The 27,938-nt window shown below is 38.7% G+C and overlaps 6 protein-coding genes and 1 non-coding gene across 8 annotated transcripts; 5 read left to right on the top strand and 2 right to left on the bottom strand.

The window, feature by feature from the left end:
- Positions 1 to 2,665: 2,665 nt before the first annotated feature.
- LOC106353369 (topless-related protein 1) lies at positions 2,666 to 8,661 on the top strand. Of its 2 annotated transcripts, none has more exons than XM_013793116.3 (25): positions 2,666 to 2,819; positions 3,104 to 3,230; positions 3,311 to 3,490; positions 3,584 to 3,697; positions 3,778 to 3,936; positions 4,022 to 4,199; positions 4,286 to 4,409; positions 4,518 to 4,624; positions 4,711 to 4,882; positions 4,982 to 5,091; positions 5,177 to 5,246; positions 5,315 to 5,388; positions 5,466 to 5,561; positions 5,643 to 5,738; positions 5,815 to 5,942; positions 6,047 to 6,281; positions 6,361 to 6,501; positions 6,599 to 6,673; positions 6,768 to 6,914; positions 6,985 to 7,095; positions 7,171 to 7,350; positions 7,443 to 7,667; positions 7,752 to 7,940; positions 8,045 to 8,211; positions 8,314 to 8,661. In XM_013793116.3, exons 2-25 carry the CDS (start codon positions 3,151 to 3,153, stop codon positions 8,525 to 8,527), a joined length of 3,372 nt encoding a protein of 1,123 aa, XP_013648570.1. In that variant the 5' UTR covers positions 2,666 to 2,819; positions 3,104 to 3,150; the 3' UTR covers positions 8,528 to 8,661. The 2 variants fall into 2 exon arrangements, with proteins under 2 accessions (XP_013648570.1, XP_013648569.1); XM_013793115.3 differs by having other exon boundaries at positions 4,515 to 4,624.
- A 159-nt stretch (positions 8,662 to 8,820) lies between these two features.
- On the top strand, positions 8,821 to 11,521 carry LOC106356893 (DEAD-box ATP-dependent RNA helicase 35-like). Its single transcript, XM_013796612.3, has one exon. It carries the CDS (start codon positions 9,267 to 9,269, stop codon positions 11,040 to 11,042), a length of 1,776 nt encoding a protein of 591 aa, XP_013652066.1. The 5' UTR covers positions 8,821 to 9,266; the 3' UTR covers positions 11,043 to 11,521.
- On the top strand, positions 11,273 to 13,793 carry LOC106353368 (glycerol kinase). Its single transcript, XM_013793114.3, has 5 exons — positions 11,273 to 11,365; positions 11,458 to 11,640; positions 11,919 to 12,140; positions 12,321 to 13,287; positions 13,369 to 13,793. The coding sequence occupies exons 2-5, from the start codon at positions 11,507 to 11,509 to the stop codon at positions 13,612 to 13,614; spliced, it is 1,569 nt and encodes a 522-aa protein (XP_013648568.2). The 5' UTR covers positions 11,273 to 11,365; positions 11,458 to 11,506; the 3' UTR covers positions 13,615 to 13,793.
- A 1,215-nt stretch (positions 13,794 to 15,008) lies between these two features.
- LOC106356892 (VQ motif-containing protein 11-like) lies at positions 15,009 to 16,111 on the top strand. Its single transcript, XM_013796611.3, has one exon. It carries the CDS (start codon positions 15,406 to 15,408, stop codon positions 15,925 to 15,927), a length of 522 nt encoding a protein of 173 aa, XP_013652065.1. The 5' UTR covers positions 15,009 to 15,405; the 3' UTR covers positions 15,928 to 16,111.
- Positions 16,112 to 17,097: 986 nt separating this feature from the next.
- Positions 17,098 to 17,179, bottom strand: TRNAS-AGA. Its single transcript has one exon. It is a non-coding gene; the product is annotated as a tRNA-Ser (tRNA).
- Positions 17,180 to 17,834: 655 nt separating this feature from the next.
- On the top strand, positions 17,835 to 24,658 carry LOC106353366 (N-terminal acetyltransferase A complex auxiliary subunit NAA15-like). The gene is made up of 26 exons (XM_013793113.3): positions 17,835 to 18,056; positions 18,560 to 18,638; positions 19,041 to 19,123; positions 19,222 to 19,371; positions 19,489 to 19,604; positions 19,937 to 20,042; positions 20,227 to 20,298; positions 20,389 to 20,504; positions 20,650 to 20,782; positions 20,930 to 21,007; positions 21,093 to 21,146; positions 21,236 to 21,306; positions 21,456 to 21,510; positions 21,607 to 21,702; positions 21,828 to 21,956; positions 22,057 to 22,139; positions 22,238 to 22,468; positions 22,567 to 22,690; positions 22,762 to 22,869; positions 22,963 to 23,094; positions 23,173 to 23,229; positions 23,330 to 23,427; positions 23,508 to 23,566; positions 23,655 to 23,766; positions 23,862 to 23,953; positions 24,111 to 24,658. Exons 1-26 carry the CDS (start codon positions 18,006 to 18,008, stop codon positions 24,308 to 24,310), a joined length of 2,685 nt encoding a protein of 894 aa, XP_013648567.1. The 5' UTR covers positions 17,835 to 18,005; the 3' UTR covers positions 24,311 to 24,658.
- Positions 24,659 to 24,833: 175 nt separating this feature from the next.
- Positions 24,834 to 27,406, bottom strand: LOC106353364 (D-glycerate 3-kinase, chloroplastic). Its single transcript, XM_013793111.3, has 10 exons — positions 27,038 to 27,406; positions 26,470 to 26,852; positions 26,307 to 26,386; positions 26,131 to 26,224; positions 25,968 to 26,046; positions 25,843 to 25,874; positions 25,668 to 25,736; positions 25,507 to 25,581; positions 25,251 to 25,418; positions 24,834 to 25,148 (listed from the first exon to the last, which is right to left on the bottom strand). Exons 1-10 carry the CDS (start codon positions 27,291 to 27,293, stop codon positions 25,005 to 25,007), a joined length of 1,380 nt encoding a protein of 459 aa, XP_013648565.2. The 5' UTR covers positions 27,294 to 27,406; the 3' UTR covers positions 24,834 to 25,004.
- Positions 27,407 to 27,938: the final 532 nt, after the last annotated feature.

Below are 27,938 nucleotides of genomic sequence, written 5' to 3'. Positions count from 1 at the left end.
CCAACTCTCGCATGCACCTAACAATCTAGCTCAACATAATTATATTCAAGTAATGAACCCACTCTCGCGGTTATCAATTATTCTAAGTTTAGGTTTCCAGTAAAAATATATGTATATATAAATTTAATTTGTATTATTCACATATATGGAAAGTTTTCAGTTTTTAAAGGAGATAATCAACTTTGATATTTGTTTAAATGTAATTCTTCTTTGATGTTCATTCATACATTTGGCTGATCTATTCATACCGATTTGGATCTAAATGAATATTGTATTTGGTATCCTTTGTTATTATTTATTAATTTTCTCACTCAACAATATTTCAAATATTGGTTGGTGTTGCATCTTCACTCCATACAAGGGGTGGATCCAACAAGTTTGTGAGTATGGGGAACATATAATAAAGAAATATTTATATCACGGCTATTTAGATGAATTGTAAGCTAGTTAGTGAAGAAAATACAAAAACTTGTACGAGGCATGTACCACACTCAGTCATGTTTTATGTCCGCCCCTGTTCTATACACTCCTTATTTTTCAATCCACAAGAAAATTAAACTCTTGAATTCAATATTTTTTTATAACCGTGGAAATCACAAAGGTTTCATAAGTCCAGAAACTAGTCTTATAAGACGTTGCATTCAGGAGCGGACGTACGTTGATAGCAATGGAGCCACGTGCCCTCATTCATTTTTTTTATTTTCTTACTAATCTTGTAATCATGGTTTATAACTCATTCAAATCCTATGCTAGTTCCCAACTAGTTCAAATTCTACGATGGTGCCCTCAGCTATAAACTCTCATATAGACCTGGACATTCGGGTATCTTTTCGGATATGAATACTATCCATTCAGGTATTGGTTTTTTCGGATTTTGAAAAATAGTCCCATTTAGATATTACAAAAAATCGAGGCGGATTCGAGTCGGATCCTCCCAGATCCGGGTGAGTTCGAGTTTATCCGAAATAACTAAACTACTCGATTCATGTATTTTATATCCAAATTACTCGAACTTATCAAAAATAACTTAAAACCCAAACATACTCAATTTATATAGCTCAAATTAGTTATTTTTTTGTCTTAAAATAACCATATACATAATGTTATTTGAGTATTTTTATCCAAAACTTCTATTTTAACGTATAAATACCTAAAATAATTAATATATTTGATTTATATTTTTAATTTTAAGTATTAATACTATTATAAATATATTTTATATATATTTATATGTTTGGATATGTTTGGATACTCATTCGGTTCTCGGTACGGGTTGGATTTGGTTTTTCGAATTTTTGAAAAATGGTCCCATTCAGATATTTAGGGAGGATCCGATCGGATCGGATACCCTATTTTCTTAGTGGTTAAGCATTTATTTGATGAGACACTCATCTAATTCGATGTTGTTGATCATATAGAAACTTTTGTGATTCATTCTGATTAATCTCACTTCCTATTAATCTGGAAATTTTTCTCATGTACAAAAAATAATAATTCAGTTCCAAAACCAAAAATTGTAGTTCTTTAACAACAATCGAAAATATTCTGCAACATCTTTTGGTTTTGGTATTCCTACCGTGCTAGTGGTAAACAGTCGAATTCACGTATATTTAAATAACTAGTATGTCGAAACGAATGTATTAACATCATTAGAAAAGTAGATACTCGTATTACTGTGTAAAATAAAAGAATATCATATCATATGCTTTTCAAAAGTTAATACTTTTCTTTTGCACCCATAACTTTAAGCAAAATAAAGCATTATCATTCTTGAGCAATTAAACAACTAATATTTTTCTTTTTGTTTTGGTGCGGGAAACTTTAAGCCAATGACGTCAAATTAGATGTTTCTAGTGAACAGATTAAAACTTCACTTGCTAAATAATTTGTTATAGATCCCAGATAACATCATCTATTAGCAATGAATAAATTTGGTTTGTTCTCAACTACTATTATCATTATTTTCCAAAAAAGAAATATAAAATTATAATGTCATCACGCATAATTCTTTTAATACAAATTAGCACATAAGCACATATATATATGCTAAATAATTGGATCCATATAGTCAAAATGAAATTGAACATTTAATGTAATAGAAATATAGAATTATATTCCCTAAAGAACCATTTAATCTGCTATTTTTATTTTTGAATTTAAACTTTCATCTAGAATCAAATAAAATTATTATACTTTTTCCCACTTTATAGTTCAATTATCACTCCATCACGTGATATTCAACGAGTACCGCATTTCAAGAACAAATGGCAAATTAGGAAATAATTTGTCATTTCAAGGGTAGATAACTTTAAGATGATGCATCTCTCAGAAGGAAAAAACTTTGTCGTGTTATGATGAATCTGTGGGGACGCAGCAACTCCGCTTTGAAATGTATATAAACCGTTGGATTAAACTCTACGGGTTCATCGTACCAGATCAACGGTTTCCACCGAGGGTGTAATCATGTCTCGAAACAGAGGATCATGTCTCCGTGGAGTACAGCTAGCAACTGAAAATTTCCGAGCCGATAGCCTGGAGAATAGTAGCCGGCTAAGTCGTATATCCTGGTATGCATAAGCAATTCCACTTATCGGAATCAGCTTCCTTATCCTATAATAAGTGCTATTACTTATCACGCTCTCCGTTACCTGTCACCTTCCCATATCAAAATCCCCTTTACAGGAAAAAATTAAAAACCTCCGTATAATAAATAATATTGAAGAGAGAGAGAGAACCCAAATCCTTCGCCTCTTTCAGCTGAGGAGAGAGAAACTGAAGCTCTGGCCTTGTGAAATCGATCTCTCTTCTTCTTCTTCATGGTAAGTATAAGCTTCACGCTTGTGGATTTGTTAATGGAATCTAGCTCTTTAGATTTTTTTTTTGTTTAAGCCGTAGCTTTTCTGGGTATTTTGCTATTTTTGTTCATGTAGTGTTTCCCGATTTAACACCTTATATTACACTAATTAAATTCGCTGAAATGGATATATATATATTAGGAGGAGAGTATTAAATTTGTAACTCCCATTTTTGTTTTTTTATTTAATTTAATTATTGCTATGAATAATTGAAACCCAGTTTTTTTGGATTGATGATGGTTTCGCAGATCTGGTGATTGGTTTGGTGGGTTTTGCGCATCTGAGTTGAAAAGACATGTCTTCTCTTAGTAGAGAGCTCGTGTTCTTGATCTTACAGTTTCTAGATGAAGAGAAGTTCAAGGAGACTGTTCATAAGTAAGTCTTTTTTTTTATTTGGGGTTTGTGAAGAATCATAGTTTGTTGTAATGTATTGAAGTTTGATTTTGTGAGAATAGGCTGGAGCAAGAGTCTGGGTTTTTCTTCAATATGAAGTATTTTGAGGATGAAGTGCACAGTGGAAACTGGGATGAGGTGGAGAAGTATCTCTCTGGTTTTACCAAAGTTGATGATAATAGATACTCCATGAAGATATTCTTCGAGATTAGGAAGCAGAAGTATCTCGAGGCCTTGGATAAGTAAGTCACTTCACATGTGCGTTTAAAAATCCACAAAAAGAAGAGTTACTTGTGTTTGTTTGACTAATTCACCGTGGTGCTTTTGTTTTGTAGGCATGATCGTCCAAAGGCTGTTGAAATTTTAGTGAAAGATTTGAGAGTGTTTTCCACTTTTAATGAGGAGCTTTTCAAGGAAATCACTCAGCTCTTGACCTTGGAGAACTTCAGGTAAAGCCATATAGGGGTTTAACTAGTTTGATTGAGGTTTAAGCATTATGCAAAAGAGTCTCTAAGCTGTTGAACTTCAGGGAGAACGAGCAGTTATCCAAGTATGGAGACACAAAGTCGGCCAGATCCATCATGTTGGTGGAACTTAAGAAGTTGATTGAAGCGAATCCATTATTCCGTGATAAGCTACAGTTTCCTACCCTTAGAAATTCACGGCTGAGAACGCTGATTAACCAGAGGTATGTATGGATCTTCCTTCCTTCTTCCACTTACAAATTTTCATTCCTCAGGTGCTTTAACTCTTTGTTTCTACGTAACTTGCAGCTTAAACTGGCAACATCAGCTCTGTAAAAATCCAAGGCCAAATCCTGATATCAAGACTCTCTTTGTGGATCACTCCTGTCGCTTACCTAATGATGCACGAGCACCATCCCCTGTCAACAACCCGCTGCTTGGATCACTACCAAAAGCCGGAGGATTTCCTCCTTTAGGCGCACATGGGGTAGGTCTATTTCCAGCTGATTTTGGTCCTAGTTCTCTAGTTTACACCTTCACATGGTGTTCTTGACTTTCCTTTTATGTCTCCAGCCATTTCAACCAACACCTTCTCAGGTTCCGACACCTCTTGCTGGTTGGATGTCTAGTTCTTCCTCTGTTCCTCATCCAGCTGTGTCTGGAGGAGCCATAGCTCTAGGTTCTCCATCCATCCAAGGTGTGTGAAACTATCGTGTTTCACATTTTATTATTGCCTTTCTCAGGACCTTTTAAGTCTCACCTGTGATCTATGTAACATTTTCTCCTGTTTTGGTCTTCTTAGCAGCCTTAAAGCACCCGAGAACACCTCCAAGTAATTCCGCTGTAGACTATCCATCAGGTGATTCGGAACATGTCTCAAAAAGAACAAGACCTATGGGAATCTCTGACGAGGTGACAAAAATCAGAAGAAAAGATATATTTCACTCTACTGGTATTGTTAGTTTTACACGTATTTCTTCTTTGCTCCTCGAATGTAGGTGAATCTTGGTGTGAACATGTTACCGATGACATTCCCGGGACAGGCACATGGTCATACCCAAGCCTTCAAAGCACCTGATGACTTGCCTAAGACAGTAGCACGAACTTTGAGCCAAGGGTCATCTCCCATGAGCATGGATTTTCATCCAATAAAACAGACTCTCCTACTAGGTCTGTTTCCTGCTCTGTATATCTGTTCCTGCTTGTGATAAAAATCATCAGAAATTTTGTAACATCAGAAGTTCCTTGTTTCAATTTGCATTGTTTCAGTTGGTACAAATGTTGGGGATATTGGGCTCTGGGAAGTCGGTTCTCGAGAACGTCTAGTACAAAAGACTTTCAAAGTCTGGGACTTGAGTAAATGTTCAATGCCCTTGCAGGTGCCTTTCTATCTGAAAATCGACCAGAATCTTAAAATCCAGTATTTATTTTAACATTTAGCGAACAAAATTTTCTGGTCTTCAGGCTGCATTAGTGAAAGAACCTGTCGTTTCTGTCAACCGTGTGATTTGGAGCCCAGATGGTTCTTTATTCGGTAAGATTTGAGATTAGAAATGCTCTGTCAACTTCTTTGTATATTCATATGTGCGTTTTCAACTGCAGGAGTTGCTTATTCGAGACATATTGTACAGCTATACTCTTATCACGGTGGTGAAGATATGAGACAACATCTTGAGGTGTTATATCGTTTACTACGTTTTTACGAGCCTTTCTTCCATTATCAGTAAATAACAGCAGTTTTTTTTCTTTTTAGATTGATGCTCATGTTGGTGGTGTAAATGACATTGCATTCTCCACTCCAAACAAGCAACTATGTTTTACTACTTGTGGTGATGATAAAACCATCAAGGTTCAGTTTTTTGACATTCCTTTCAACAACTCCTTTTATCCTTTGAAACTCAAAAGGTATTAATCAGTACGTCAAATTAAGGTATGGGATGCTGCAACGGGTGTAAAAAGGCATACTTTTGAAGGCCATGAAGCTCCTGTCTACTCTATCTGCCCTCACTACAAGGAAAACATTCAGGTAAGTAGCAACAGTTTATTGATTTCGTTTCAGATTTAATATGGCCTTGACTTGGTTATCTCTTCTGGTGCTTAAGTTCATCTTTTCAACTGCGCTTGACGGGAAAATAAAAGCGTGGCTATATGATAACATGGGTTCTCGGGTTGACTACGAAGCTCCTGGTCGCTGGTGTACAACAATGGCCTACAGTGCTGATGGAACTAGGTAATAGAATGATTTTCACATTTCTACGGCTTGGTTATGTTTTGTGTCGTCATGATGTTATAATGAACTAAAAGTCTGATTATTCTTTTTGCTCACATCGGTAGGCTATTTTCTTGTGGGACGAGTAAAGATGGGGATTCATACATAGTTGAGTGGAATGAAAGCGAAGGAGCTGTTAAGAGAACTTATCAAGGATTCCACAAGCGGTCTCTTGGTGTCGTTCAGTTTGATACTACTAAAAACCGCTATCTTGCTGCCGGTGATGACTTCTCCATCAAGTTCTGGGATATGGACAATGTACAGCTGTTGACTGCCATTGATGCTGATGGGGGTCTTCAGGTATGTAAACAAATATCTCAATTGGAACTAAAATGTTTTTTGTTTAGTTGCAGTCATCATGGCTCTATTTATATTGTAGGCAAGCCCACGGATCCGGTTTAACAAGGAAGGCTCTCTCTTGGCCGTTTCTGCCAATGACAATATGATTAAGGTTATGGCAAACACAGATGGTTTAAGGCTATTGCATACGGTCGACAACTTATCTTCTGAATCCTCCAAGGTGCTGAGTTTTCTGCTCTTTGGATCTTCAAGAAGCAAATTACGAACCCCGACTCTGAAATTTCTTAAACACTAAATTTTTTCATTCGCATATGTAGCCTGCAATCAACAACATTGCGGTGGCAGAGAGAGCTGCTGAGAGACCTGCCTCTGTAGTTTCCATCCCTGGAATGGTAGGGAAAGCCAATGGTTTTTTCGCTCCTTCAATGTTTTCCATCTTTTAGTCTGGGTCCGGTCATCATGATTCCACTTTTTCCTTTCTAACAGAATGGAGATTCACGGAATATGGTAGATGTGAAGCCAGTGATCACTGAAGAATCAAATGATAAGTCTAAGATATGGAAGCTTACTGAAGTCGGTGAACCCTCTCAGTGCCGCTCGTTGAGACTCCCTGAGAATATGAGAGTCACCAAGGTACCAACGCAGAGACTAGCATAAGCTGTTCTTACATGGCTTTGATTCTAAAGACTCAAAACTTTTGCAGATATCGAGGTTGATCTTCACAAATTCTGGAAATGCGATATTGGCATTGGCATCAAATGCCATCCATCTGCTTTGGAAATGGCAGCGAAATGACCGTAACGCTACTGGAAAGGTACATGACGTCTAAAATTTTCCCTTTAGCATCGCAGAATGAGGTGAAGTAATGAAAACTGTTTATTTTCAATAGGCAACGGCTTCGTTACCTCCTCAGCAGTGGCAACCAGCGAGCGGAATCTTAATGACAAACGATGTGACTGAAGCTAATTCAGAGGAAGCTGTGCCGTGTTTTGCTTTATCCAAGAATGATTCCTATGTGATGTCAGCATCTGGAGGAAAGATCTCTTTATTTAATATGATGACGTTTAAGGTAAGATCCATACCTCAGAGAGTTGTCTGCGTAATGAACACAAACAACTTTTCATTTTGTGACATTTGATTTATGTTGTTGGCTAAGTGCAGACAATGGCTACCTTCATGCCGCCTCCGCCTGCTGCAACGTTTCTGGCTTTTCACCCTCAGGACAACAACATAATTGCAATTGGAATGGATGATAGTACAATACAGATTTACAATGTTCGCGTTGATGAGGTCAAGAGCAAGCTTAAAGGACATTCTAAGAGAATAACCGGCCTCGCCTTCTCCAACGTACTAAACGTTCTGGTTTCGTCTGGAGCAGACGCTCAGGTACTGATTAATCTCATCTAATCAAGAATTCAGATGATCAAGAGGAACCATTATTAAGTCATTGCTATTTATGTAAATGTGCAGCTTTGTGTATGGAACACGGACGGATGGGAGAAGCAGAGGAGCAAGGTTCTGCAAGTTCCACAGGGAAGATCAACGGGTGCTCTTTCAGACACGCGTGTTCAGTTTCATCAAGATCAAGTGCACTTCCTCGTGGTCCATGAAACTCAGCTCGCTATATACGAAACAACCAAGCTTGAATGCATGAAACAGGTTTTAGTAACTACCACTTCTCCTCTCTGTCTCTCCGAGATCTATGATTTTGAATGTCCTTGCATCTGAAACCCTTTCCGATTGTTTCAACTTCATGATTTCAGTGGCCTGTACGTGAATCATCAGCTCCAATCACACATGCCACATTCTCATGTGATAGCCAGTTGATATACGCAAGTTTCATGGATGCTACAATCTGTGTATTCACCTCTGCAAACCTTCGATTGCGTTGCAGAGTCAATCCCTCTGCGTATCTGCCTGCTTCTCTCAGGTGAGTACAACTGTGAATGAATGAATGAAAACAGAGCAATCTTGGTTTTTAGTTAAGAAAAAAACAGAGTAAATCTTGATTCTCCATTATATGTGTCTGCAGCAACTCGAACGTCCATCCGCTGGTGATTGCAGCTCATCCACAAGAATCCAACATGTTTGCTGTGGGTCTCTCAGACGGTGGTGTCCATATATTCGAGCCGCTTGAGTCAGAAGGTAAATGGGGAGTGGCTCCACCACCTGAGAACGGCTCATCCAGCGCTTTGGCGTCTACACCTTCCGTTGGAGCATCCGCATCCGATCAGCCTCAGAGATAATATGAAACAGAACCTGCTCCGGTGAATGTATTAATGTAACATATTATCTATAGCAAGGTGAAACAGTTTCCTAATTGGTTGATTCGTTGGCACTTTTGTTTTTGAATAGTGAAATAATTCGTTGTTGCTTGCTTCTTATGGCTTTTAAAGTTTGGATGAATCTCCAATATTTAAGGTTTTCTAATTTGGTACTAAATCCCAATATCATTTCACAGAAAAACTAGAAGGAAAAAGTTAAACCAGAGAAGTTTTTGGTGCAGGCTTATGGGTTTGTTGTTTCTAATACTAATTTACAGAGAAACTACATATATGATAACAAATTTTAGCTATTTTATAAGGATTCATATCTGTCGAAATCATTTGTACCATATCCTCAAAACTTTCTGTAGTTGTTTTCATTAATCAGTATTATTGTTAATAAATCACATTTTTGGCGGCAATCTAGCTACTTTCCTATTTTCTTTTCAGTTTCGTGTTTTCCTTTTTTTTTTCTGTTGGATTTTGACTTTTCATATGTTATCTCTATTTAGGAAATTATAGTATTTTTCTAACAAGGTTTGTGTCTTGGGAAGTTCTATATAAGCTACTACACATCATGCTTCTTGTTATTCTCTTTTGATTATTATATAAAACAGAGCTTTCACTTTTGCCTTCGATTAAGTTCATCCTACAAGAAGTAGGTCCTAAACAGATTCTCAAACTCTTTACTTGAGCTGCTGATATATTCTCAAAATTTCGAATGATGGAATTAGACGATGATTACGTGGAGTATGTTCCAGTAGCTAAGCGTAGAGCGATGGAAGCGCAGAAGATACTTCAACGGAAGGGAAAGGTGGAGGAAGAAGAAGAAGCTGAGAAGGAGAAGAAGAAGGTCGCTGAATCATCATCCAAACCTAGCTTGCTCCTCCAAGCAACTCAACTCAAACGCGACGCACCCGAAGTAACCGCAACAGATCAAATCATTCTACAAGAGAAGGAGATGATGGATCGCTTATCCGAAAAGAAGACGCTAATGTCTGTTCGCGAACTAGCCAAAGGCATCACTTACACAGAGCCTATGACAACAGGCTGGGAACCTCCTTCCCACGTTAGGAACATGTCTAGAAAGCAGATGGATTCTATCAGGAAGCAATGGCATGTTACAGTTAGCGGCGAGGAGGTTCCTCCTCCGATCAAGAACTTCGAGGATATGATGCTTGAGAGACCTGTTTTGGACACGCTCAAGGACAAGGGGATAGTGCAGCCGACTCCTATACAGGTCCAGTGTCTTCCCGTGGCTTTGTCAGGGAGAGATATGATTGGGATTGCTTCCACTGGCTCGGGGAAGACTTTGGTTTTCTTGCTTCCTTTGATTAGGATTGCTCTTATGGAGGAGAAGAGGAGACGTGTTGGTCCCGGAGAAGGGCCCATTGGGCTTATCATCTGCCCTTCTAGAGAGCTCGCTAGGCAGACTTATGAAGTTGTTGAACAGTTTGTGGGGCCCTTAGTTGAGGCTGGTTACCCGCCTTTGAAGTCGTTGCTATGCATTGGAGGTGTGGATATGAGATCCCAGTTGGATGTTGTCAAGAGAGGTGTTCACATCGTTGTTGCAACCCCCGGGAGGTTGAAGGATTTGTTCGCCAAGAAGAAGATGAACTTGGATGCTTGCAGGTACCTGACGCTGGACGAGGCAGATAGGTTGGTTGATTTGGGTTTCGAGGATGACATTAGAGAAGTCTTTGACCATTTCAAGTCTCAGCGTCAAACTCTTTTCTTCTCCGCTACTATGCCCGCCAAAATCCAAGTCTTTGCCAGAAGCGCTCTGGTGAAGCCTGTGACGGTTAACGTGGGAAGAGCCGGAGCTGCGAATCTTGATGTCATCCAGGAGGTTGAGTACGTCAAACAAGAAGCAAAGATTGTTTACCTCCTCGAGTGCCTTCAGAAAACAACTCCGCAGGTTTTGATATTCTGTGAGAACAAAGCTGATGTTGACGATGTTCACGAGTACTTGCTACTGAAAGGAGTGGAAGCGGTGGCCATTCACGGAGGAAAAGACCAGGAGGACAGAGAGTACGCCATCTCTTCCTTCAAAGCTAGGGGAAAAGACGTCTTGGTGGCGACGGACGTTGCTTCGAAGGGTTTAGATTTCTCTGATGTGCAGCACGTGATCAACTACGACATGCCCGCGGAGATTGAGAACTATGTGCATAGGATAGGAAGAACGGGTAGGTGCGGGAAGACTGGGATAGCTACAACGTTTATAAACAAGAACCAGAGCGACACCACGCTGCTTGATCTGAAACATTTGTTGCAAGAAGCTAAACAGAGGATACCACCTGTACTTGCCGAGCTGAATGATCCGATGGAAGAAGCGGAGAGCATTGCTAACGCTAGTGGTGTCAAAGGTTGTGCTTACTGTGGGGGTCTAGGACATCGTATTGGAGTCTGTCCGAAACTGGAGCAGCAGAAGAGTGTGGTGATATCTAACTCTAGAAAAGACTACTTTGGCTCTGGTGGATACAGAGGAGAGATATAATCTTTGTTAACTATGTACATTCTATGTGGATTGATAATCATTAACGAAGGTTCTTTTAGTGGATCAGTTTTGTTAAATTTTTTCAGTTCGTTACATCAAAGTCTAAACAGACATAAGAGTTTGTCAAAGTCAACGATAGAGACGGTTACAAATTCTTCCAATGATGGGGGAACACGTGGCAGAAGGAGCTGAAATTAGGTAGCGTGAACTCTGATAATAAGCTTGACCGTCTATCAACCAATAGAAACGAATATCAATAAATAAATACAATCATCATCGTCATCCTCTTGCAGAACTTAAATGCGTAAACGGATAAAAAAAAGGTGAACTATCCAACAACATCTCTGACTCTGATTCATCTTTCTATATAATCCTCAATCTACTTAATTATTTCTTTATTCAATCTTCTTCTTAGAGAGAGAGAAAAAAAAACAGATTCAAGAAGCTAAAGAACACAAACGAAGATGGCAGGAGAGAAAGGTTTCATAGGATCAATAGATCAGGGAACAACAAGCACTAGATTCATCATCTACGACCATGATGCTCGTGCCGTTGCCTCTCATCAAGTGGAGTTTACTCAGTTCTATCCCGAAGCTGGGTAATCTCTCTCTCACCTTCTTGTTGACTTTTTTTACGGTCGATGATCCCGATATTGTCTTATTGTATACTACTACTAGCTAGATCTTGTCCAAAATTTTTAGAGCGCATTATTACATTTTCTCTACGATATTTTGTTGCATCATTTCCAAAAAAATCATGGCAAATTAGTTTCGTAGCTGTGATCTCTGTTTATTGGATTTAATGCATATATATTGTCACGTCTCTTTGGTATTCTCTTGAGTTTTGACATTGGATATTTAATGTTTGGGAATAAAGATGGGTGGAACATGATCCAATGGAGATATTGGAAAGTGTGAAAGTGTGCATCGCTAAGGCTCTTGACAAAGCCACAGCTGATGGTCACAACGTCGACGGTGGCTTGAAGGCCATTGGACTTACTGATCAGAGAGAGACCACCATCGTCTGGAGCAAATCCACTGGACTTCCTCTCCACAAGGCCATTGTCTGGATGGATGCTCGCACCAGTTCCATCTGCAGGTACATCACATAATAATAATAATATTCACTCTTTACTGTTTCTCTGTTCTGTTTTGTTAAATCTTGTCTTAAAATCATCTTCATGGTTTTTAGCAAAAAAAAAAAAAAAATCATCTTCATGGTTGCTATAATCTTCTGTTCTGTTTTCTTATGAAATTATTTTGCTGATGATCTTGGCAGGAGACTAGAGAAGGAACTCTCAGGAGGAAGATCCCATTTCGTTGAGTCTTGCGGCTTGCCTATAAGCACATACTTCTCTGCCATGAAGCTTCTCTGGCTGATGGAGAATGTAGATGCGGTCAAGGACGCTATCAAGAAAGGAGATGCCATCTTTGGCACCATCGACACATGGCTCATCTGGAACATGACGGGCGGTATCAATGGCGGGCTACACGTCACCGACGTCACCAACGCTTCCCGCACCATGCTCATGAACCTCAAGAGCTTGAGCTGGGACGAGGAAACCATTAAGACCCTTGGTATCCCCGCTGAGATCTTGCCCAAGATAGTGAGCAACTCGGAGGTCATTGGAGAAATCTGCAAAGGCTGGCCTATTCCTGGAATCAAGATCGCTGGATGTCTCGGCGACCAGCACGCCGCGATGCTCGGACAAGCTTGCAAGAAAGGTGAGGCCAAGAGTACTTACGGCACTGGCGCTTTCATTCTTCTCAACACAGGAGAAGTCCCCATCAAGTCAGGTCATGGGCTTTTGACCACTCTCTCTTACAAACTTGGGCCTCAAGCAAAGATAAACTATGCTCTCGAGGGTTCCATTGCTATAGCGGGAGCTGCTGTTCAGTGGCTAAGAGACAGCCTCGGCATCATCAAGAGCGCTAGCGAGATTGAAGAGTTGGCGGCTATGGTGGAATCAACGGGAGGAGTGTACTTTGTGCCAGCGTTCAACGGTTTGTTTGCGCCTTGGTGGAGAGAAGACGCTCGTGGCGTATGCATAGGGATCACGAGGTTCACTAACAAGTCTCACATAGCGAGGGCTGTGCTGGAGAGCATGTGTTTCCAAGTGAAAGATGTGTTGGACTCTATGAACAAAGACGCTGGCGAGAAGGGATCACTAGATAACGGTAAAGGGGAGTTTTTACTGAGAGTTGATGGTGGTGCCACGGCCAACAACCTTCTCATGCAGATTCAGGTAATTAATAATGATCATGATGATTGTAGTTTATGATCTGAACATGTTTTTTAAATTTGTGTGTTTTGGAAACATTGGTAGGCTGATTTGATGGGAACTCCGGTGGTGAGGCCTGTGGACATAGAGACAACTGCACTAGGGGCAGCCTATGCAGCTGGTCTGGCTGTTGGATTCTGGAAAGAAGAAGACATATTTGAGTCTGGAGAGAAGTCAAAGAACTCCAAAGTTTTCAGACCAGCCATGGAAGAAGAAACCAGGAAGAAGAAAGTGGAGTCTTGGTGCAAAGCGGTCGAGAGAACATTCGATCTTGCTGATCTCTCTATCTAAACTTGGATTGGATTCTTTCCACCATATTGTCATTTCTTACAGATTAAATTCTTATGTGCCACAGGTGGGCTGTGTCGTTAATTCACATTATGTTTCAAGATGATATTTGTATGTTGGTTAATCCATTGTCCTTAATGAATGATTAATATAATAGTAATATATGCTGAGTTCTGTTGAAAGTGACATTGCATCAGAATAAGATTTACTTATTAAATTGTGTTCTATCTTTTTGTCACGTTATGTTTAGTTTCAATTCTCTCCTCTGGCGATAGTCTTGTGAAAATGGTGAAGTGGTTACACAAATCACACAGTTTAGCCTTTGGCTTAATGAGACAGTAACAAAACAGGACTAGAGGCATAAAAATACAACAACAAGACAACAATTTAATATCTTCAGACATGTAGGAACACTGGAAAGACTTGCAAACCAGAAAACGGCAAATCCTTACGGACAAAAGCATCAACAAGGTGGGGAACAACCATCCTTGGTGCCAAAAAAAAAAATAATAAACACAAAGTTTCTGGCCAGAACCATGTCATATGTATCACCAAGGGGATCAAAATAGGTGGTTTCAACCAAAGGTGTTCAGTTGCTTTCCTTAAAGAATGGCGCCAAGATAGATTGGTGTTAGACACATTGAAAACAGATATATAATTGAGCCCATGGGGATAGGGCCATACCAGTTCCTCACTCACTGCCTTCTATCCCAAAATGATAAATTACTAAGACACTCTGGTATCGACTCATTCCATGTGTTGTAAGCAATAACACTGACGATCTTCTTGTTTGTGATGTGTACTTCCAGAAAGCTCTTTGTTTCTAACATCAAGAACAATCAAGTTTTCGAACAATGTTTGCAGAAGATGACCCGTCAGAAAATTGGTCACTAACAATATTTGAGAAGTTTGAAGATATGTTACATGATAACTTATTTCTAGAGAGGTCCATAAGATTCAGACTTGGTCTCTGGTGATGTCATGTGAATTGATAAAAACCTGTGAACTGTATAGCTAATCCAATAGCAAAAATTTCGTAAAGTGACTAAAATAGGCTACCATAAGAACAAAAAGTTTTCAAAAAAAATTTGACTTGTATATAGATTTTAGAAACTAAAATAGGTATCATGAGCAATCGTAATAATCAGGTTTATTGATATTTCTAGCAAGTAATTGTGTCTATCACCTATGCAGATTATAATATTAAGCATTCCATGTGCTTATGTGTGATTTCTTCACCTTTTGTCTTACATATCAATTCATCAACCACGTCTAAGTTATAATTTGCAATATATACCTTTGTGTATGCGATCTGAGCTTATTAGACTAGTGTATATGGTTGACTTGGTCTGAGATATTAGACTAGTGGGATAATGTGGTGGAAATATTAATTAATTTGCTTACCAAGTCAACAAAGGACCGGCCATATCTCATGATCACAAATTAATCTATGATGTTCTCACTTCGCAGGGGAATTGGCAACAATTCTAATAGGTAGCTTGGTGTTGACTTTAACGTTGTAACCATCTAGAAAAAGTTTGAATCCATGTTCATATCATATAATATTAGCAAATTATTAGCAACTAAAAGACTAATTATTTTGGTCAACTTAATAACTAAAATATCTAGACGTGCAAAGTCAAAATGTTGAAAAAAATGTGGAAAATCACAAAGAAGACGGCCTTCTTTAAATAATTGGGTTAGTAGGCAGACAATGTCTCTTAAGACAAGAACAGAACAGCTTCTCTTCTATTCCTCCAAAAGGTTTCAACTTCATACATCATCTCCACCGCCATGAGCCACCAGAACCACCACCAGTTGCCAACCTATGCCACGGACCCAAACACCATGTTCGTTCAAGCAGACCCCTCAAATTTCCGCAACATCGTCCAAAAACTCACCGGAGCACCACGGCCGGGACTCTCTGCCGTCTCCGCGGCACAACGGAAGCTTCCTTTAACTCCAAAGAAACAAGCCTTCAAGCTCCACGAACGCCGTCAAACATCCAAGAAAATGGAGCTGAAGATCAACAACATCACCAACGACTCTTTAAGCCATTTCCATCGAGGGTTCCTCGTCTCTCCCGTCTCTCACCTCGACCCATTCTGGACGCGCGTGAGCCCACATTCAGCTCGTGAGTATCCTCACCCAACGCCGGACAATAAAGAGCAAAAGGCCATAGCCGAGAAAGGGTTCTACTTCCTTCCGAGTCCGAGAAGCGGCGCCGAGCCAGCACCGGAGCTTTTGCCTTTGTTTCCTCTACGTTCTCCTAACGCCACTAATCAACGGACTGAAGAGGATTACCGCAACTCTTGATCGTATGATTTGAGTCCACTTTTAGGCTATTTTGTTAGGGTAATAACCGTTTTGGATTTTAATTAACCTTAAGACTTGTTTCTACTATCCTTCATTAACCTTTTTGAAGGGTCAACTCAACTGTTCCGACGTGTGTACTCCACCACTTCCATTTAGAATATAAATCTTAAGTATCTTTTTATAATTTTCCATACGCGTCAATTACTTTACTTTAGTCAAGGAAGACATCATAATTTCGCAGGTAAGATTGTTTGATCTAAAGCCACATTGCTTAATACGTGGGATCCAAAAACACACGCTACGTAGTTTTGAAAACTTAACTACAATCAACATTCATTGATTACATTATTTACTGTCTAAATATTTTTCTATCTCAAAAACCAGTCGATGCATGTATGAGGTTAGCTGAAAAGATAGCCTATATGTCGCGGTGGTGGGGGAATAGGCTGTATAGACTAATAGACTTGCATGAAAATTGTATATTTGATACAAAAACGTGTAGAATTTTTGGTTAAGGAAGAAAGTCAAGAAGAAGAACTCTTTTGGTGATAGGGTACACACAGTGGTCCACTAATTTATTTTCATTTTGAGTGTTTGTGTGAGTCATAAAGCTGCCAGCCGTTGGATTTAATGACAAGGGTGTGATGCATAATGAAGCGGCGTCTATATCCTCTGCAGATCCAACGGCTACGATTCAGTTCTCCTGTTAATAATAAGATGTTACTTGTAACAGAGGGTGTCTCTGTAGCTCTCTTTAAAGTCAGTTTGTGTCAGTCTATCTTTGAGCTCTGTCTCTCAGGTGTGTAATCCAAATTTTCAAACTTTTACGTCTCTCTACTCAAATACTAGCCGTCCATTGTTCTGATTAAACCAAGTGCCCTCTCTCCTAAGCCCAATTAAGTTCAAGAGAGCATCAATATTTTGATAACGCTAATTATATTCACAATATCCAAATGACGGATTTGATGAAAATTGTTTACCGCTCTTGTCATCTAATCACATTGAGATAATCAATTTCTCCAACAGTTTTTTGCTTTCTCACGTCATATAAATTAATCTCACCACCTCAATTATACAAAGCAAGCAAAGAGATGAAGCTAAACGGCAAAACAGTAAAAACGTGAACGGCAGAGTCAAAGCAAAAAGTAAGATGGTAAAAAGAATAAAAAACGTGAACGGCAGGATTCGAACCTGCGCGGGCAAAGCCCACATGATTTCTAGTCATGCCCGATAACCACTCCGGCACGTCCACTTTTGTTGTAATTCAACATGTGTAAACTACAATTTATATACACAAAATTTATGTGATTGACACCTCTCTCTCGATCAGACGATCAGGTGCATTAAGTGAGTGTTATATGCAGAGGATAAGTTTGTTGAATCAAAGCGTCTGGATTGATCCTCGAAATGAGATTTGCAAATGAGATTTGCAAACTAACTAGCAAAGTGGTAGCAAAACAGAGTGAAGAAGAACCATCGGGAAGGGACCTCTTGAAATGACTGAAGAAGCGATTGAAAACGTTTCTGTGTAGTCTCTTTAGATCATGTTGCTTAGACATGATGAGCACATGACGTTGCCTTATTCGGTTTGGTCGGTTTGAGTAGAATGTTGCCAAGTGAAATTGACCAGGCCTGCTCGGTTTGAGTAAAATTTGTTGAGTAATTAAAATTTGTATGGGCTGGTTTGGTTACGGTTTGCTTTTTGACTTTTTGTCTATGAATTGATCGGTTTATACAAAATTTTGATCCGGTCAACTGGGTTCAGATATATAATATGCAACTGAATATTGGTAACCGGTTTGGTTGACTCTCTAAAACTTCTCAACCGGTCAAAAGACATCTTAATTTATGTAAACCGGAAAAGCTGGACCGATTTGGTTAGGAGAAAGAAGACAGAACCTAATTTTTATACCCTTAATGGGTTTTTTTATTGTTCATCTTTAGTTCCGCAGTAGGGTTGAAGGAAGCGGATAGATAGTACGCCACCTCTCTATCTCTTTCTCTTTCTCTTGTGAAGAAGAAGATCTCTCTTCTCCTTTCTTCTTCTTCCTCGCGAGCTCTTTCAGTTGCAAAGGAGAATGGGGGCTTCGCTTCCTCCTAAAGAGGCCAACCTCTTCAAGCTCATCGTCGTATGTTCCGATTCTCTCTCTCTTTGTCTCACTGGTTTTTTTTCTTCTTTCGGTGTATTTGATTTGATGATTCTAGCTTGGCTTCCTTTTCACCTTCTGTTGTGTTAAACCCTAATTTAAGTTAACCCGGTCAATACACATTCTTTGACCATGACAAGTAGTGGAGTTTTGGTATCTAATATGTAACATTTGATGTATCAAACTCTTAGTTCCAATCCTCTATTGCTAGGATCTTTGACACGGGCTAAGATTTTTTACTTTAAGCTTTGAAAATATATATAGCTTCTACTCTTTTTCTAATTTCATATGTTATATGCATATCATTCAGTGTTACGCCCTCACACTTTCTAGGCAAACTAGTTGATAATCATCTTCCTCAAATCTATTTTAGCATTGGCTTTTTGTTTTTGTTGAAGCTACTTTTGGAATACTTCATATTCATTTTATGTATTTTTCAAAGAAATATATCGGGTAAATTGATTTTGAGTGATGTTATAATGCAGAAATCTTATGAGACGAAGCAGTACAAGAAGGGACTGAAGGCTGCTGATGCCATATTGAAGAAGTTTCCTTCTCATGGGGGTGAGAGTTTTCTTTTCTCATAACTCCCCAACCTTCCTTCCTTCCTTCTGTTGTTTTGTGATTTTATGTTTATATATCTTTGCTATCTCGATTGTATACAACTTGTTTCTGATCTAAAAGGTGCTTGGGTGTCCTGTCCGTAGTTTAAGATTGGACCACCGTTCGCAAATTCATGTCATTTTCTTTGTTCCTAATGATGCAAAAAGCAAATAAACTAATTTCTTAGCATGGGGTTATACTCTATGATCAAAGAGATGTTTGGTATATTTTAAGATCTGTTCTGGTTTACGCAGTTCCTGCTTAAACTGAGTTGTCTTTCTTGAGTGTATTATTTATCGCTTCTTTTAATTGTGTTTTTTTTCTTATTTAAGTCTTGTTTCTTTCATTCTTTGTGATTTCCAGAGACTTTATCGATGAAAGGATTGACTCTAAACTGTATGGACCGCAAAACTGAAGCATATGAGCTTGTTCGCCTTGGAGTCAAGGTTCGATTGTGACTTCGATAATCATAATATCAATCCATAGTTTCTAGACATAGTGTAATTTTTCAGGGTGATTCAGGATTTTTTTGTTTTTCATGCAGAATGACATCAAAAGCCATGTTTGCTGGCATGTGTTTGGTCTCCTGTACCGGTCAGACAGAGAGTATAGAGAGGCCATCAAATGCTACCGAAATGCTCTTAGAATCGATCCTGAGAACCTTGAAATACTCAGAGACCTCTCACTCTTGCAGGTAACTATGTTAAAAACAGATTTGAGGAGAGTTTAGCAGATGGCAATTCATTTCAGTGTTAATCTCTCTGTTGATACTTTCAACAATTTATCTTACTGTATACTTTCTTATTCCTAGGCACAAATGCGGGACTTATCTGGTTTTGTGGAGACCAGGCAGCAGCTTTTGACTTTAAAGCCTAATCATCGAATGAACTGGATTGGCTTTGCCGTCTCCCAGCATTTGAACGCAAAGTATGTTCTGTTCCTTGAAGCCTTAAATCTAAACATGTTGCTTTACTTTTACTCATTTGAGTGGAATGCTAGTTTTTCTTCTTTGGACTATTCGCTGGCTAACTTGTAGATGCGCTGGTGTATTTATATGAATGGCAACTGATATTTTAAGGATCAAGTTGTGTAGTGTACACCTTTGTTGGCATGTTTCATACATCAGACTTATAGGAAATAATAAACCAATGGACAACATCCAGTAGAATTATATGCCTCTCCAATCAGCTTAATGAATTTTATATCTTTTGACAAAAACTCAGTTCTCCCTAACATGTTTTCCTTTTCTTTCAAACCAGTGCTTCCAAAGCTGTTGAGATTTTGGAAGCTTTTGAAGGCACCCTAGAGGATGATTACCCTCCTGAGAACGAGCTATGTGAACACACTGAAATGATTTTATACAAGGTATCAAGCAAATTTTTTTTATCACTGTCACTGTATCTCTGTAGTTTTTTTCCCCTGGAAAACCATGATTGGCGTTAACATATCCATGTAGCTAGCTTCTGAGTTCTGATATTCAATTGGCAGTAGCACAGCTTTGATATACATATAGCTGCAGGAAATCTCAATTGTTTTTTCTTTCTTCCAGGTTTCCTTGCTTGAGGAGATCGGTGCTTTTGACAAAGCTCTTGAGGAGTTGCACAAGAAAGAGCCGAAAATAGTAAGTTCTTGAAGCTGATTGTATTATTTATGTGGATAGTAGGCCACACGCATATAGTAGATTTTACATTCCTCGTGTGGTTGTTTGTAGGTTGATAAGTTGTCTTACAAAGAACTAGAGGTATCTCTCTTGTCGAAGCTTGGTCGCCCAGCAGAAGCAGATAAACTCTACAGGGTTCTGCTTTCCATGAACCCTGACAATTACAGGTTTTTTTTTCTTTGCACTTTTTTTTTGCTTAAAAGTTTAGTAGTTTACTATCTTTTCCTATGACATTCTCATAGGCTTCTATATATTTTTGGGTACTGTCAATTCATGTCAACAAGTAAATAGTGCATTCCTGTACTTTTTCAGATATTACGAAGGCCTCCAAAAATGTTTTGGTTTGTATTCGGAAAGTGGACAATATTCGTCTGACAAGATTGAGAAGTTAAATGCCTTGTATCAGTCTCTAAGCGAGCAGTACACTAGGTCATCCGCTGTTAAGGTGAGAAAAAGCGGATCAGTGCCCGTTGTGAAATACATTTTTTAAATATTCTTCCACATTATAGGGAACAACCGGTTGCCGATGTGTTTCTCTCTGTTTTATTGGGACAAAGGTATTAAGTTATTTTCTCTTATTTCCCATTTCCAGAGGATACCATTGGATTTTCTGCAAGATGAAAGCTTTAAGGAGGCTGTAGCAAAGTACATTAAACCTCTACTGACAAAGGTATCTTTCCGTGCCCTCGAGTCTATTTGTTTCCACAATGTTCAAATAGAATATGTTTCTTATATATCTTTGATGCTTGTCTCAGGGTGTTCCTTCATTATTCTCTGATCTCTCTTCTCTGTATGATCACCCTCGCAAGGTTAGTTTCTCCGCTTTGTCGCAAATTTCGTTGTATCTGGCTTCACTTTATTTTATGATAAGTGGTTCAATATGTATTTTGTTGTCTAGCCTGATATATTGGAACAAGTAGTTGTTGAGATGGAGCATTCAATTAGGACAACTGGAAGTTACCCTGGAAGGTATATAACTGAATTGATTGCTGAAGTATTAACTAGATTAACGTCTTCAATAATATATATTCTTATTTTAGACAAGATTAACACTGATATTGTATCAAAATTAGTGATATGATCAATCATTTGTTGTGATTAATTCTTAACTGATGCAGTGATGTGAAAGAGCCCCCGTCAACTCTATTGTGGACATTGTTTTTCTTGGCCCAGGTCACTTTTGCTATCTATCTTACTTTCTCTCTATAGTTAACAGATTTTCGGTTGAAATTTGTGTTCTGATCATGGTACATACTTTTCATAATACAGCATTATGACAAGCGTGGTCAATATGATGTCGCCCTTGGTAAAATTGACGAGGCCATTGCTCATACGCCGACAGTGATTGATCTGTACTCTGTCAAGGTATCTTTGTTTATCGTGTGTTAACATAATTTGTTGTGATATGTGCACACCGTGTATCAGGTTATCATTTTGTTTGAGGACTCTTGTTTCTTCTTCTTAACCATTTTCTTTTTTTCTCTCTACAGAGCCGAATAATGAAGCATGCAGGAGACTTGACTGCCGCTGCTGCACTTGCCGACGAAGCTAGATGCATGGACTTAGCAGATCGCTATATAAACAGTGAATGCGTTAAGCGTATGCTGCAAGCAGATCAGGTTTACATCTCGTTTTTGTTCTTATGAATTTCTTTTGGTTAGTGTCCTTGGAGATTAGGCCTCAACACTCTTTCTTCGTGCTGTGAATTTTTTGGTGAAGGTGACCTTGGCTGAGAAAACTGCTGTTTTGTTTACAAAAGAGGGGGATCAGATCAACAATCTTCATGACATGCAGTGCATGTGGTACGGCTCTATAGAAAGCTCTGTAGTTTTGCTTATGTAAAATTGTTTATAAGATGCATTTCTAATGGCTCTCTTTTGATCTCATTTCGTGAAAAAAGGTATGATCTTGCATCTGGAGATAGCTACTTCCGTCAGGGTGATCTTGGACGTGCCCTGAAGAGGTTTTTGGCTGTGGAGAAGCACTACACTGACATTTCTGAAGATCAGTTTGATTTCCACTCGTACTGTCTAAGAAAAATGACTTTGCGTTCATATGTTGACATGCTTAAGTTCCAAGACCGATTACACTCATTCCCATATTTCCACAAAGCAGCAATCAGAGCTATCAGGTAAACTCTACGTTGCACAAATGGAATCCAACTAAAGTATCTACTGCATATATCCATGATAGAATCCATTAACGTTTGCCTCTCGGCTCGATATTCAGGTGCTATCTGAAATTGCATGATTCTCCCAAATCAACTGCTGAAGAAGATGGAATGTCAAAGATGGCTCCTGCTCAGAAGAAGAAAATGAAGAAGCAGAGAAAGGCAGAAGAACGAGCAAAGAAAGTAAGTATTTTCAGTGTTTTGTCGAGTGTATTGACACTTAGGTGGCTTAAGAGTGGTCTTCTTCGTTTCAGGAAGCTGAGAGTAAGAGTGAAGAATCAACTGCCAGTGGTGTCTCTAAGTCTGGCAAAAAAAATGTAAAGCCTGTAGATCCAGATCCTCATGGGCAAAAGTTAATTCAGGTTGTTGTTTGCTTCACTCGTAAGATGTATTGTTGGTCTTCGCCATAATAGTTAACTTTATTAGAGGCTTAATGGAAAACTAAATCTGTACAGGTGGAAGAGCCAATGGCAGAGGCTTCAAAGTACTTGAGACTTCTCCAAAAGCATTCACCTAATGCTTTGGAGACTCATCTAGTCTCTTTTGAGGTTAACATGAGAAAACAAAAGTTTCTGCTTGCTTTCCAGGTAACTATTTTTCAAGCTCATGATTGTATAGTCGCCTTGGTCCAAGTAATCTAAAGAACTTTGCTGTCTCATTTTCAGGCTGTCAAGCAAATGCTTAAATTAGATGCGGAGAACTCTGATTCACATCGTTCCCTGGTATGAACTTGTTCTGTCCTAAAGAGGGTTTAATCATGCTAAGGAGAGGATGTATAATAATGTTTTTATTTTGATTTATGCTTTGGAACTTGGATGGCAGATTAAATTCTTTCTCAAGACAGAATCGACAAGTGCTCCAACGACCGAAGCTGAGAAACTTCGTTGGAGTGTCCTAGAGGCTGAGCGCCCATCAATCAGGTGACTTCTCAAACTATTATCCATTCTTGATGTTTGTTTTGTATATCAGTTGTCAAACTGTCCTTTCGTTTGCGTTCTAGTCAATTGCAGAATAAATCACTAGTGGAGGTAAACGAAGACTTTCTTGGTAGACACAAAGGTGCGTATCAAATTGATTACACGGTACCCTTGCCTAGAATATTACAGTGTCTGATAAAAATGGTAACGTTTTCATTTCAATTCCGCAGATTCTTTGGTGCACAGAGCTGCATATGCCGAAATGCTGTACCTTTTAGATCCAAGCAAGAAAACCGAGGCTATCAAAACAATTGAAGACTCGACAGACAAAGTGGTTCAAACGTAATGCTCCTTCAAACATATTTACCTTATGGTTCCTTGTTCTCTCTATGTTGGCTGCTCTGTTTGTATGTTAAACATCGGTTGTTCTTGTGCAGAAATGGAGCTCAAAGAGAGTGGAAACTCAAAGACTGTATAGCAGTTCATAAGCTTCTAGACACAGTTCTCCTCGACTCAGAAGCTGCCTCCAGTAAGCATCAAAAAACTTCACTGTGATGTTTACATTAAGTAGTTACCGATATGACTGTTTGCGGCTGCATTTTGATTTATTGCGTTTGGTTGGTCTGATGATATTAAGGTCCTTCGAGTTTATAGAAGAATTAAGCCTGTTTTGGGTTCAATTGCAGGATGGAAATCACGCTGTGCCGAGTATTTTCCCTGTTCTACTTACTTTGAAGGCAAGCGCAGCTCTGTGATGCCTGATTCGGTTTACAACTCGTCTCGCAAGAGCAATGACAATGGCGACGCACCAAACCATCCAATGGGTCAGACTGAAATGAGCGATGGGCAAGTTGAAGCATTCAAGAGCCTCTCTGTCTCAACCTGAAGAAGCTCCTTTTTAATCAAAAGACGGACGTTCCCTAGTTGCAGACCTGGATCAAACTTGAGATTTTAGTAAATCGTTGCTAGAGGTGTGGATCAAAAGATGCCAAATGTGTATACTTGTTTTTCTATATAAAGGCTTGGTTTCAAGTTTGATGAACAATGGCACAGAGATAGCAAAAAGGGTCTTTTGTCTCTTTTTCCTTTTGGTTTCCCTCACGACACTTTACGAGGATGTTTCGAGCTTTTTTTTTGATGTTGTACCCTTTTAGCTCCTTTATTTTCCCATTACATTATCTGTTTTATGTATACTTGCTGACCTTCTTTGGGAAAATTTTGATTTGATGAACCTTTTCTTTTGTGTGGTGTTGCATCTTTTCTTCGTCAATGCTGTTGTGCTATCGCCTATCTACCTTCTCTCAAATGCTAATCATTCGCAATGCCACCATTTGGAAATTTATTGATTTGGAAAGTTTACAGACTGCTCTTAAAAGAATATAAACTATCTCAACTATACAACCGACCACAGTTTTAAAAAATAAAATAAATAATTATATTTTTACAAAGAAATACATATTTGAAGCATTGTAACAAATAGAGCATGTCAAAAGATACAATGAATTAAAAAAAGCGTGATGTAGTGTGTTACTCTACAAAGAGAAATAGTACATTATAAGGCATAGGAGGAAAACATGTCACTAGGTTGCGAGTATAGGGTTCCTTTCTTCATCGATATCTATAGCAAGGACACGCTCTGGTTCCGACCCGCTTGGTCCTTCCTCGTACAATGTCGGAAGATAGGCCTTATATGCCGGTAAGTACCTCGACACAAAGTCATTCACCTATAGCAGTAACACACATATTTTCAACATTCATTGGTTCCGTGTGTAGCACAAGAGTACTAGTTATTATTTTAACTGTTCTAAGAATTGTCAAAAAAATACCTCATCATCTGACATCCCGGCTTTGCCAGCCTGCCTCATTGCTATTTCCGCCTGAAGACGCCATCGGTATACATAACTTGGGTCCTTAATTTTGATAACGACCCATGCATCTATGTACTTGTCCCATGCCTCGTAATACGCTTCAAGGTTCTTATTCACTATCTCCAGCTATAGATAGAAAACAAAGTTTTTCATTATTAGAATGTAATACTATAGAGATACTGCTGCTTATATATATTAAGGAAGTTGAGAATACCTGAGGATCCACTGCTTTGACGACTTCAGCAGGAAGAGGTTTAAAACCAAGCATCCATCCCTCAAAGAGTATAACCTGAACCAAACAATATTATGATTGTTCTTGTTTCATTTTTGACTTTGAACAGAAACAACACTTGAAGAAGATAGAAATATATATACCTTTAGAGGTCCTTCAACTTCAGGCCATGTTGTTGGATCGGCTCTGTCACCCCTCCCGCTATATGCAGACTGCACCCAAAATAGAAATACCTCAACAAGTTAAGACCTGTGCTTCCTCTGTTTATGATACAAAGTGATAAGGCAGAGAAGGTAATTATCAAAATGTGACACTCACCTTATCGTACCGAGGAACTTTCATCTTCATGCCTGTGTCAATGATCACCAAAGAACTCACAAGGTAAATAAAGATTAATCACAGCCAAATAATAATTAATAAAGCTTCTCTTGATGGAAACTAACCTTCCTTGGTCAGTTTAGTCAGGGCTTCTATTGTTTCAACAGAAAATGGAAGATCATGGCTTCCTGCATTCCCACGATACTGTATACACAACATTTATGATACAAAATCAAGATCTTTTCAAACTAAAGAAGAAAAGACAAAATGTTGAGAATATGAATATACCTCAAGGAGTGCATTTCCTGGATTCTCTTCTCTCAACTTAGCCTGGCATTCTGCAGTCAAGTAAAAATCGTCTATAGATATTGTCGCCGACTTCCTGCAGATATTAACTTGTGTTAGTATTAAGAATCACTAGGGATTTAGATGAAGCAAACTGCTGCAGTGTGGAAGTAATGTACATTTTTGTGGTTTTGAAAAGATAATCAAGTGCAAACACAAGTGTAGTCTTGCCACATCCTTGTGGTGCGCTGAATCCAATCTGCATTTTTTTCCAATCACATCTATCAGATTAATCCACCCATCATTAATTTAAGGTTATAACCAAAAGAAAATATCTGGTACCACTAGGGGAGGCACATCATCTCCATCATTAAACTTGGAGCTATGAAGAGCAATCTGGTCTTGGCACCAAACAAAGACGGGTATATAGTAATGGTAAAGCCTAGCTTTCTGAGGAATGGTGAGCTTGAGCTCGTTCAGCTGAAAGAGTCTGCATAGCTGTGACCCATATAGCAACCATTTGTCAATGGCCTGGCCAACTTTTTCAGGAGTGATACCGATCTTGTCCACGAGTGGACCAGAGCATATGAACTCAAAAAGGTCAGAAACTGAGGACACATCCACTGTTTTTGTTGTTGGTAACGCCGAACATTTCTTCGACGTCCAATTACTTGTAGCTGGATAATGAAGCATTGAGTTGTCTTGAATCCACGAGCAACCACAACCTACACACACAAAAAAGGTCATCCATCATCATTTAGTAATTACAAGTTTTTTTTTTGTAACTAATAAATTAAAACCAATTAATGGCAACACAAATGAGCTTAAACACAAACAAGTGCTCACATGGATTGAACAATACAAGACTCAAAAACAAAGGTAAACAAGGGAGGAAGCATATTATTATTACCAGACATGGAGAAATGAGTTTGAAGCTTGTCTGAAGAGGATGAAGAATGAGTAACGACATGGTTGTCCTTAAATATGGAAGAGGAAGAAGAAGAAGGAAGAACACGTCTTTTGATATTAAAAGAATGGCAAATAGGGTCAGAGTGGTGACACGGAAACGGATAACCTTTGACAAAAAACCTCTTAGTCTTATTATTATAATGATCAAGAGTCGCTTGCCATGGAGACAATATCAAACTTGAAGTTGCCCCCGCCATTCTCTCTCTCTCTATCTCGAAGCAGAGAGACACATCAGGAAGCAACGAAGGGGAAGCAACTTGATGATATTTTTTATTATTTTCATAAGGAAAAATTTAATCTTTCCACATAATATGTGAGTCATATTCATTTCCTCACGTCGGATAACGCGTAGACCACTTGTCTCTCTCTCTGTCATTACTGTCTTTTTATTTATTTTATACTTACTTACTAGTCAAATAGTCTTACTGACCAGAACAACTCAGGTTTGGAAGAACCAAAACAGTCTATACTAAACCGGAATATACTACCGGGTAATCTTGGTATCATGAGACCGTGGAAAGATTGATTACTAAGTTTTCTTTATTCTAATCGCCGTGCGTGATGATATTTTAATATTTTCGTAAAGCAAAAAGTTCAATCTTGCCACACAATATGTAGGGTTGGAAGTATTCATCGTAATCTACGGTCACACTTCTTTTAATCCTAAAAATATTAAATTGTAAATATGAGTTATTAGGTTGTAAATATGAGTTGAGTTTATTTTAAATAAAACGCGTAGATCGATGGAATTTAAATTATAAGTACATGTCAATCCACAAATTAAGAAAAGTATTTTTAAAAAAATATATATAATATTTACATTATTTTAATTATAAAAATAT

The sequence above is a fragment of the Brassica napus genome, chromosome A7, assembly GCF_020379485.1.
Source record: "Brassica napus cultivar Da-Ae chromosome A7, Da-Ae, whole genome shotgun sequence".
Lineage (NCBI taxonomy): Eukaryota > Viridiplantae > Streptophyta > Magnoliopsida > Brassicales > Brassicaceae > Brassica > Brassica napus.
The sequence above is the reverse complement of the archived record's forward strand: the minus strand, read 5'-3'. Positions and strand labels throughout refer to the sequence as shown.

Excerpts from the sequence above, each read along its gene's own strand:
- LOC106353369 (XM_013793115.3), top strand. The coding sequence starts at position 3,151 with ATGTCTTCTCTTAGTAGAGAGCTCGTGTTCTTGATCTTACAGTTTCTA. Across the intron at positions 5,389-5,465 it reads ATATGAGACAACATCTTGAG|ATTGATGCTCATGTTGGTGG; the intron begins GTGTTATATCGT and ends TTTTCTTTTTAG. Across the intron at positions 5,739-5,814 it reads ACTACAAGGAAAACATTCAG|TTCATCTTTTCAACTGCGCT; the intron begins GTAAGTAGCAAC and ends CTGGTGCTTAAG.
- LOC106356893 (XM_013796612.3), top strand. The coding sequence starts at position 9,267 with ATGATGGAATTAGACGATGATTACGTGGAGTATGTTCCAGTAGCTAAG.
- LOC106353368 (XM_013793114.3), top strand. The coding sequence starts at position 11,507 with ATGGCAGGAGAGAAAGGTTTCATAGGATCAATAGATCAGGGAACAACA. Across the intron at positions 11,641-11,918 it reads CAGTTCTATCCCGAAGCTGG|ATGGGTGGAACATGATCCAA; the intron begins GTAATCTCTCTC and ends TTGGGAATAAAG. Across the intron at positions 12,141-12,320 it reads CGCACCAGTTCCATCTGCAG|GAGACTAGAGAAGGAACTCT; the intron begins GTACATCACATA and ends TGATCTTGGCAG.
- LOC106356892 (XM_013796611.3), top strand. The coding sequence starts at position 15,406 with ATGAGCCACCAGAACCACCACCAGTTGCCAACCTATGCCACGGACCCA.
- LOC106353366 (XM_013793113.3), top strand. The coding sequence starts at position 18,006 with ATGGGGGCTTCGCTTCCTCCTAAAGAGGCCAACCTCTTCAAGCTCATC. Across the intron at positions 21,147-21,235 it reads TGTATGATCACCCTCGCAAG|CCTGATATATTGGAACAAGT; the intron begins GTTAGTTTCTCC and ends TTTGTTGTCTAG. Across the intron at positions 22,691-22,761 it reads CAGAAGAACGAGCAAAGAAA|GAAGCTGAGAGTAAGAGTGA; the intron begins GTAAGTATTTTC and ends TCTTCGTTTCAG.
- LOC106353364 (XM_013793111.3), bottom strand. The coding sequence starts at position 27,293 with ATGGCGGGGGCAACTTCAAGTTTGATATTGTCTCCATGGCAAGCGACT. Across the intron at positions 26,387-26,469 it reads ATGATGTGCCTCCCCTAGTG|ATTGGATTCAGCGCACCACA; the intron begins GTACCAGATATT and ends AAAAAAATGCAG. Across the intron at positions 26,047-26,130 it reads CAGGAAATGCACTCCTTGAG|TATCGTGGGAATGCAGGAAG; the intron begins GTATATTCATAT and ends TTGTGTATACAG.